The 11180-nt window shown below is 30.2% G+C and overlaps 1 protein-coding gene across 1 annotated transcript; it reads left to right on the top strand.

Annotated features, from left to right (window-relative positions):
- Positions 1-3061: 3061 nt before the first annotated feature.
- Positions 3062-3655, top strand: LOC114188557. The gene has a single exon (XM_028077128.1). It carries the CDS (start codon positions 3062-3064, stop codon positions 3653-3655), a length of 594 nt encoding a protein of 197 aa, XP_027932929.1.
- The last annotated feature ends 7525 nt before the right edge of the window (positions 3656-11180 follow it).

The following is an 11180-nucleotide window of genomic DNA, read 5'->3' as shown; positions in this document are numbered from 1 at the left end:
CGACTTAAAAATAAAAACATAGTTATAAATTAATATTCAAGGAATCACCACCAGTGCAGGAAGGGCTTTCTGCCCCGGTTATTTTTCATATTTTGCCTCGGGTCTGGAACCGAAGACATATTGGAGCGAGGCCAAAATGTACCCCTTTTGGCCTCGGTTATCACCCGAAGCCATATACCCAGTTTTATGCCTCGGTTGTTTCAAAACCGGTGCCATATACCCAGTTTCAACCACCTTCCAGATGTCCTGCAAGGGTCTCTCCGGTGTGGGCGAGCCTCTCCTTCTCCCTGCGGCGCTGTCTCCGGGAAAGCAGCTGGCAGCAGAGGGAACAAGTCCCTCCCTCCTCCAATTATTACCACAATCACACACACTCTTCATCATCAATAGAAACCCCATTGTTCCTCTTACAAGCCCATCCCTGCAATCTCCATTCACACCTAATCGGAACCCCCCATTCCATTCCAGCATCAAACACTCAAGCCTCTTCCCCAAACACACACATCTAATCAAAAGCGGAGAAACCATGGGAGGAAGAGAAAATATCGCCGGCGAGTCAGATCTGGTGTGGGTCTCGCAAGCAGCAGCGGCTTCAATCACCGTTGGGAGCGCGACAGCAGGGCTCATGGCGTGGCTTCCAGACCTGGTGTGGGTCTCGCGAGAAGAAAGGTCGGAGCAGCGAGGGATGGATGGCTCATGGTGTGGCTTCCAGACCTAGTGTGGGTCTCGCGAGAAGAAAGGTCGGAGCAGCGAGGGATGCATGGCTCATGGCGTGGCTTCCAGACCTAGTGTGGGTCTCGCGAGAAGAAAGGTTGGAGCAACGAGGGAGGCAGGGCCACGGTGGGCGCGGCCATGGAGAGGGGCCTGAATTGGAAGGCGAGCTTGGAGGGTGTGGTGGCAGTGGGTGCAGCGGAGAGAGAGAGAGAGCGCGAGAGAGAGAGCGGGGGGAAGGAGTTGCGGAGACGAGGCATAGGCGCGGGGAAGAAGAAGGGTTCGCGAAATTCGAACCCTAAATAAACCCTATGGCTTCGGTTGTTAGGGAAACTGAAGCCATAGATCCCCTTTTGGCACCGGGTCTCCTTGGACCGAGTCCAAACAGCTAACGTCCAGCCACTTTTTGGCTTCGGCTCTTACTGAACCGAGGCCTATACCACTATTTGGCACCGATTTTGGGCGAACCGGGGCCTATACCCCTCTTTGGCTTCGGGTATTTGGAGAACCGAGGCCTAAAACTTGGCACTAATTGTAAAAATGCCACCACGTCATTATATGTTTCGGTTCCTGACCAACTGAGGCATATAAGGCAAGGTAAAATGGGAATTATGCACTAGTGCACTAGTTTTAAGTGATATATATATATATATATATATATATATATATATATATATATATATATATATATATATATATATATATATATATAATCTATAAAGGAATATATAAAGGGTATTTCCCTTTTTGTATCCATATTTCAAAATACTAATTTTACCTTTTAAATATAATAATTTATTAAGTTTTTAAAAATTGACCGTTATTTTTATAAGTTTTTTATAAAATCGGATGTCTTTGTTTATTCTCTTCTTCTTTATTTATCAATGGTTATTCTTTTGTCTGTTCTTATATATTTCACTTTATTTTTAATATATAATTTTAATTTATATATTAACTTAATAATATTACAATGTTATCATCTATTAATATAATATCACACATATTTAAAAAATGGATACACAGGCATTATCGCGCCTGTGTTTACGCTAGTAATATATAAAGAAATTATCTATTTTGTGTCCACATTTCATAATACTAATTCTACCCTTTACAATATAATTATTTATTATTTTTTTTTAAATTAACGGTTTTTACCTATTTTCTATAAAACATTTTTTCTTTTTTTATTCATCAATAATTAGTCTCTCTATTCATTTCACTTTATTTTTAATAAATATAAATTTATTTTATATATTAACTTAATAATATTATATTATTATCACCTATTAACATACTATCATTTATATTTAAAACATACTAATCATTTATATTGAAAACATGCGTACGCACAGGCGCTATCGCTCATGTGTGTCCGCTAACGCCTGTGCGTACGCTAGTAATATATAAACGGGATTATCTTTTTTGTGTCTACATTTCAAAATACGAATTTTACTCTTTAAAATATAATTATTTATTAAATTTTGAAAATTGACCGTTACTTTTATAAGCTTTTATAAAAAAATGTCTATCTCTGTTTTTTCTCTTTTTCTCTATTTATCAACAGTTATTCTCTCATTTTTTATTTTATATATTCACTTCAAAACACTACATTATGATTTTTTACTAATATATTATCACGCATATTTAAAAAATATATACACACAAGCACGACAGCGCGTGTGTGGATATAATATCAATTGTTCTTGTCCAAGGAATCACCTGATACGCTTGTGTGTAGCTTGTGTGTAGGCTACTATAATATAAATTGTTCTTGTCCAAGAAACCACCATTTCTACGGTTCTTTTTTAATGTAATTTGTTCCCTTGATTTGTCTTCTAACATGATTAAGATTTTCGTGAGTCCAAACTTTTTACTGAATTTTTAAATATTGTTCTATGCTGCACATTATATAGTTTAAATTTTTTTTAATATATTTTAAAACTTCAAAACCAATATATATTAAAAAAGAAAACCAAAAGAATTCATATATTCTGGCATATCTAAATTCAATCGCCTTTTTAAATTTTAACAGTATAAAAGTAAATTATTTATTAAATGTATGCATCTAAAATATTTGGTAGAATGCAGGGAGCGAAAAATAAAAATAAAAAGAAAATTATATAGAGATAACAGAATCGGAAAAGCTGTTACAGATAATTAATTTATAAAGTGATTGAGTTGTGGTTGAGGGAAGCTTATCTTCCAATAATATAGGTATTTTATCTGACCCAGCTCCACCGATCCCCCCGCATATCCTCACCAAAGATTTCGACAATGGACATCGGAACCACAACGTCTATATAAACCTCTCCTCTGCAAATTCAAAACCTTCCAAAATCAAAAACAAGGAATAATGCTCCAAGAAGATTTTCTCACTCTCTCTCTATCATCTTACACCAACAACAACATCATCTCAGATAACACTCCTGCTCCTGCTCCTGCAACAGCATCGACAAGTGACGGAACCATTCCCCCGCCTTTTCCATGGGCGACGAACCAGCGAGCGAGGATCCACAGCTTCAGATACCTGATGCTGAACAAGATGAATAGGATCAGCGGGAGCGTCCAGTGCAAGAGGTGCTTGAAGGTGTTCGAGATGGAGATTGATGTGAGGAAGAAATTGAGTGAGTTTCGGAGATTCATTGTGGGCCAGAAAGAGGACATGAAAAATAGGGCACCCGTGGAGTGGAGGAAGCCAGTGTTGCCGAAATGTGAGCATTGTGGACGAGAAAACAGTGTTGCGCCGGTGCTTGGTGGTGTGAAGAAGAAGGCCATAAATTGGTTGTTCTTGTTTCTGTCTCAGACGCTGGGTTGTTGCACCAGTAAACAACTAAAGTATTTCTGCAAGCACACCAAAAACCATCGAACTGCTTCCAAAGACCACCTCCTTTATATCACTTACAGAGGAATCTTCAGACAGTTTGCGTCTGAATGCTTCGATTTTTGATCCTACGTTGTTCTGGGTACGAGAAATTATCGTATGGTCCGGGGACCATACTTGATCTCTTCTTCGCAACAAGCAGTCATCTCTCTTAGTTTAAACCCAAAACAAATATATTAACCTGCTATATACTAGTCTACTGGGATCTTTTGATCTCGGACCATAAAATAATTTTTTCCTTCAGTACCTAGGTTTTTTCTTATATCAGTTGTTGCCATGGATTTGTTTCTGAATCTATGGATCTATGCCGTTTCAATAAAGTGGTGATTTTGAAATTTGAATCTCTGTTCTCTATTTTAAAGTACATTCATGTGCTACTGTGTTCAAATTTTCTCTTGGTAAATATTAAGAGTAATGCGCATAAGTTTCAACTCCACATCGGATATAAATTAAGTTAAAAATAATGTAAACAAAAAAATCCACAAATCCAATTTTTTGGATTAAAAATAGTGAATTGTTGAACTTATATCACATATATACAATCTCTTGTTGATGGATGAATACCTTTGTTTATAAGTGGTATGATAGTCGTTTGTTAACGTTTAACGTTTGGATGACCAATGGTATCAGAGTTGTCGTAGTAGTATCAGAGTCATCGTTCGTTAATGTAATGTTTGCATGACCTGGTGGTATCAGAGTCATCGTTCGTTAATGTTTGGATGACCAGTGACCAGTTGGTATTGCTACCGCACATGACTTCGAAAGTCATGATGATATTACTGAGGAACGTCTTTATCAGAATATTTTTGCTTATCATTTTTTTTAGACTTCCGGGAATCTCTTTCATATAGCTTGGCAAGGTAATTTTGAGACATGATACAGGATCCTTTACATGTAAGACCTATTGCTCATGCAATTTGGGATCTTCATTTTGGTCAACCAGCTGTACAGTTCGTACTTAGACCTTTGTAACACCAACACAACAACATTACAACCAGAACAAAGACATTTGAATACAAGTCGTATACCATATGAAGGGGATTCACGGAGAGAAGATTATTGAGAATAATTCAACTGTGAATCTAAACACTTATAGTAAATAAGAATTACTAGCCAAAAATTGTTGAAAATAATTCCAAATGCGACTCTAGGACTGTATTAAATAGAAATGACAAATTAAACATTACCACATTATCGTCGTTGTTGTCGTTTCTTAACTTGTTAAATTCTAACTCTTTCAATTATTGTTAATTATCAAGATGTTTTAAGAACTTAAATTCTTGGTAGGATTTTTTTGTGATTTTTGTCGTGTCTTTAAAATATGCTGCACATTAAAATTTGTTAAGTTTTAAAATATATTAAAATCATTTTTAATATATAAATATTAGTGTATTTTGAAGGTCCAACTAAGAGATCACCAATAAATCATCAACGAATTTGAACTTTGATTTGTTTTGATTTTTTGTTGATTATAAATTGATTATAACGATTTAAAATATATTAGAAACCTTTTTGGTACAATATTAGCGTATTTTGAATACTCGATCAAGAAAAACATAAAAAAATCAGTAGAGAATTTGAACTTCATTTTAAATTTGGACAAAGAATTTGAACTTTGTTTTTTATTTAGATTCTCTATTTTTTTCTTTTATCGTTTCTCTATTTTGTCTTCAAAATATAATGATGTATATTGATTATATATTTTAAAGGATTAAATATGTTTTTGGTCCCTTAACTTTTAGTGAATTTTGGAATTAGTTCATTTTGAAACTTTCAACCAATTTAGTCCTTCATCTTTCGAAATACGTGGATTTAGTCCTTTTAATAAAATTTTGTTAGGTTTATTTGATGTTTCGTATGCATTTCAAAATTGTATTTAAGTTGTTTATACTGTTTGACACATTTTTGTTTTAATGTTAAGTCAAATACTATTATGAAACGCATTTCAAATGTCAAGTGAACTTAACAAAGAATTCACGTAGTTCAAAAAATAAATGACTAAATTAGTCCAAAATTTCGAAATTGACTAATTTTAACATTCACGGAAAGTTAAGGAACAAACACCATATCTAACCCTTTAAAATATGTAATTTTTATTACATCAACATTAATATATTTTAAAGACTCGGTACTAAAACAACACACCAAAAATTCAGATTCTTTGTTATTATTTTTTTCAATTTGTATCTCCAAAACATCTATTACTTTACTAGTTTTTTTAAGCTTAAAATAATATCTAATCTTTACACAAACTTATCATAATTTATTTTATATAAATGTATTGTAGAGTACATTTATATAATTTTCAGAATAAATTGATGATAATGTAGTAAAATATATTAAAATCTTTTTTAGTGCACCAACATAGCATATTTTGAAAACTCGATAGAGAAAAACAGTAACAAATCAGCAAAGATATTAAACTCTGTTGTTGTTTATGTATTTTGTATTTGAATTCTCTGTTGTTGTTTTTTAGTTATTTCTCTATCTTCAAAATATATGATATATACTGATTATAATATTTTAAAATACATTATTTGAATATGTCCACATTCATATATTTTGAAGACTTAAAAGAAAAACAATACAAAAAAATTAATAGAAAATTTGAACTCTATTTTAAGTTCAAATTCTCTATTTTATATCAATTGGGAACATAAATACATAAATTATATTTTTGAAAATACAACTTTATCTTCAAAAACAAGTTTTTACATTTATTTATTTTATTTACACAAATTATAGTTTGAATGCACTAGTTCACTTTTTAATTTGTTCAAATGAATTCTTCCTTTATATCTACAAATTTCCTTTTTGATAATTTATTTTAACTTTTGAAATTTGTTTTTTAATATGAAACAAACATATATATTTTATTTTAATTTTTAAAAACTTAATTAATTAAAACTTAAAATAAAAGTATTATCATACGTTTTTGAAATATTCATATATATATATATATATATATATATATATATATCTTTAATAAGTAAAATTCGCATGTAGTTTTAAGGGTTATATGTTTTTGGTTCCTTAACTTTTAGCCAAAATTGGAATTTGTGCCTTCTTAAAACTTTGACTCAATATTTAGTCCTCAAACTTTAGAACTACATGAATTTAGTTTTTTCAACCAGATTTTATTAAATTTATTTGACGTTTTAAACATGTTTCATATAATATTTGGGTTTTTTACACCGTTTGACACATTCTTTCTTCAATTTTAATTGAAAAACTATCATGAAACTCATTTGAAAAGTTAAATAAATTTAATAAATTTTTTTTAAAAGGAGTAAATTCACACTGCTGTCAAGTTAGAAAAGTTAAATAAATTTAATAAATTTTTTTTAAAAGGAGTAAATTCACACTGCTGTCAAGTTAGGTGACTAAATTGTGTCAAAGTTTCAAAGAGGGACTTATTTCGATTTTTATTGAAAATTAAAGTATTAAACACATATTTAACCATATATTTAATAATCAAATTATCTAAAAAAATAAAAAATATATGTTTATATATAAATTGAAAAAACATAACGAATTTTTAAAATAAAAAAAATTAATTAAATTAATAAAAAAAGTCTCAAATATATATATATATATATATATATTAATTTAAAAAGCATAAAAAATAATTAAAACTCTGTTAATTGAATTAATAAGAAAATAAAAATAAAAAGTATATTTCTATTAAAAAAAGTCAAAAAGCTAAAAAATATCATAAAGTACAACTTTTATAAAAACGAGAATAAAAAAGTCAACCATTCAAATGAGATTTAATATACTTTAGTTAAAATGTGATTCAACTTTGATCAGTTAAACTTCTTGTCAAGAGATTGTAAGGTGGTGTAGATATAAGTTGGAGAATTTATAACTCATCTAAATGGTATGCAATAATAATTATTATGTGAATAAGTAGGAGAATTTAAAACCTGTGGTACTTAACCGGGATTTTAAAATCTTTGGTATTTAATCAAAGTTTTAAAAATTTCTGTTAAATACAAAAGGATATAAAAACTTCAGCTATTGTTTGACGTTTCTTAGAATTTGTAAAAATCTAGCTAATACATTTCCTAGATATGGTTTAGCGTAAAAATTTGAAATTCTGAGTAAATAATGTAGTAGAGGTATCAATCTTGCATAACTTACAAATAAATCTACGTTAAAACCATTTTTTTTTAGTTATCCATAATACTTGCTTTGTTTCTAAAACTTATGTACAAACAAAATCATTTGAATTATTCCTTTTTATCTATATTATTCAATACAATGTTCAAACACAGATCAATTTAATATTATCCAATCATATATGTTACAATTTAATTTTAAATATAATTGTACCGTCCTAAAACCATCTGATTCCTAGATATGAATAAGACATCCAAAAACTTATCTAAAGTTTATGAGTGTACAAGAATTAATTCTAAGTTTATTTATTACTAGTTGATATTTTCTATATAAGAGAAATATTTTAGTAAGTACTTTTGTAACCACTTTACTATAAATTAAAGGTTAAATCCTCATGGTTAGAGGAAACTATTTTCTGGCCTCAAGTGTGCTCTTCATTTTACACTAAATCAAAATTTTGTCTTCGATAAAAAATATTCAATTTTTTATCGGAACAATAATATATTGCAACTATATACCTGTTCAAAAATTTGTACATATATATAGTATTATATCTACACAATAAAGGGAGGGGAAAAGAGAAGGGTTAAAAACCCACCCATGAAACAAAAATAATAACACTATTTTTTTTTTATTAACAAGACACAATGTAGGAGTGCTATTTAAGTGTTACATGTTTCGTGCCTCCTCTCTGGTCATGTAGTATGAAGAAGAAAGAGTTTTCTACTTTCAAACTAACTCCATAAAATGCTCACATGTTGGGTTATAACATTTTGGCCCATTTCTAACACATGCTTTTGTCCCACGCCTTCTTAAACTTTCATAGCAAGCAAACAATAAATAAATTGTTCAAGGAATTTTACCTATCAAAATGTCCACTATTTTTAAACTTATCCAACTTCCTCTCACAAATTTTTTAATCACGAATTAGGTTGCCTGCATTTATATATTTAATTATTATACTTAAACATATTACGTTTGGATTTCTCGCAATTCTAACATATTAAGGAACCAACATTCCCTAGCTTAAACGTAAAAGAAAAGTGTAATTTCTACTAGATAATTACATCCAATGTTATTTCTATAATATTGCATAAATATATATACTTTTCCTCATGCAAGATTTTTGTAAATTTTTTAATAAATATATATTAAAAATTCTTTGATGCTTAAAGATTTTACATCATATACAAATGTTTTCACACAATAATAAAATGTTTAGCTTATAAAAAAAGAATAAAAATTTTCCTTTTTAATAATATATTTTAAAAAGATTGCTTAAATTTTTTTATTTATACATGGTAACTCTTCTTTCTGGAATTTGGATTCATTGCCTCTAAACATGTCAAAGTGAGTCAATCTGACTCACACGGGTTGGCTCACCATGAGCTCGGTCGGTTGAAAATGGGTGAACCCAATCCGGGTTCACTTTATGGTAAATAAGAAATTTTGCAATCTGACTCGACCCACCACGGGTTGGTGGATTAAGTAGTTGGCTCACTAAGCCACAAAAAAAATTTATTTATTTATTTTTAAGTATTCAAATTTTTAAATATTTTTGTAAACAGTCCATGAAATGACAATCACAATAAAATCAAGAACAAATGTCTTCGTCATGCTCACCACCAATATATGATGAATTGTTTCCAAGAAATTGTCCATATACTCAAAGAAAACATAGGTAATATTACACATTTTTTATTATGTTATTCAACAAAATATAAATAAAAAACTACACATTTTTGTCATGCTAATTTAGAAAATTTGTTTATAAGACGGTTGCTTGGATAATTTACTATATAGATTATAGTTAAAAATTAAAGTATCAACGTATACAATCAAATTAATTAAGTACTCAAACTATTTAAATATTACTGAACAACATTCTAGCATTTAAAAAATATGAAATTGTAAACCTATATTTATAAGTAGTAAATAATTATTAAAAAATAAATAAAAATTGTGAAAAAATGTTGGTAGGTTAAATGAGTCAACCCACCTTCAACTCAACTCAAATCCTTTTAACCTGTAAATAAAGTGAATCGGATTAAATTCAATCCACTTTTGAACAAATTTAATTTTTCTCGATCAAATCCGACTCAAATCCATAGTTGATTCACATATACATATCTTAATTCACCAAATAAAAATCATTTCCGTTGTCAACAAATGACGAGACATGCTATCTATCCTTTCTGGATTTGATTTCTTTTAAGCATCAAACCATATAGTTGGCATCAATTCAACTCAGATTACACGAAGATGCGACTTTTCTGGATTATTATATACATTATAATGGCTGGAAAGTTTCAGAATATGAAAATAGTCACACCCCAAAATCCAAATGATCTTTTTATTGATACATCAGTCAGAAATAAATAAAAATGTACGTGATTTGAAGATGAGAATATTCACAATAGTGAAAAATATTCATGACCTTTTCTCTACCTTCTCTATCACATTTCTTCTTCTTCATCTGCTTCTGTTGTGTTGATTGTACCAGAAACTGAACTTGCATGGTTCTTGGGAAGCAATCATGGAACTGCATAATTCAAGATTTTGCATTCCACCAAACCAAACCAAACCCTCCTTTTTAGTGGCTACTGTACGTGTAATGCTTTAATTAAGTTATTGCCATATATCAACTGTCTTTTCAATCTACACCTTTCTACTAACAATGGGCCATAAATAGAAAGGGAAAGAGAGAGAAAATTTTCATAAATTTATAAACTTTACACAAAACCTTATCTTTATCTCGCAAAAATTTCAAACCCATATCTTCGTCCTTCCCTTGTCTCCACAACGTAACTTTTTCCCATACTCCTAAAGCTCCTAACAAGTTTGCAATTTTGTAATTATAAAACCTAAAGTTTTATTTCCGTTCATTGTTTCTTGAATTATTGATTCTTTCCCTTCCCTGTGTACGTGCCTGGATGGTGCAGTACTGCGCTAAATTATTATCCCACTATTCACCATGCCCATTTTCTTAATTTATTGCCTTTTTAAAAAATAAATAAAATTCAATTAATGTTTCAACATTTTGAATTTTGAAAATTTATAAAATTGAACTTCCAAATTTCAAAATATGGCGAAAGTAAAACCCTGTTATATTTTTGTGATTGATGTTTTAAAATGTGAACCGCGTCTGGTGTAGCTTCAACGTCAAATCAATCGTAAAATTATTAAAATAATTAAATATTAGTAATCATCAAATTAAATCTAGGTGATTTTAATTTTAAGTGAGATAAGTATATGTTTATTACGATGAATAAATCATCCAACGGTGGCTCTTCAACCCAAGCAAAAGAGTTTACCAAAATATAACCATTTCTGGGCAACTGAATCTCTGACAAAGTATATAATAAGCCCGTTACTGAACCAGAATCAATTATTCACGGCCCTAACAATTAATTACTCTTCTTACAACAATGTACTAAACTTTTATTACAAAAGATACTTATTTTTCATT

The sequence above is a fragment of the Vigna unguiculata genome, chromosome 6, assembly GCF_004118075.2.
Source record: "Vigna unguiculata cultivar IT97K-499-35 chromosome 6, ASM411807v1, whole genome shotgun sequence".
In the NCBI taxonomy this organism is placed as follows: domain Eukaryota; kingdom Viridiplantae; phylum Streptophyta; class Magnoliopsida; order Fabales; family Fabaceae; genus Vigna; species Vigna unguiculata.
Note: the sequence above shows the minus strand (reverse complement) of the source record. Positions and strands in the feature narration are given on the sequence as shown.

Excerpts from the sequence above, each read along its gene's own strand:
- LOC114188557 (XM_028077128.1), top strand. The coding sequence starts at position 3,062 with ATGCTCCAAGAAGATTTTCTCACTCTCTCTCTATCATCTTACACCAAC.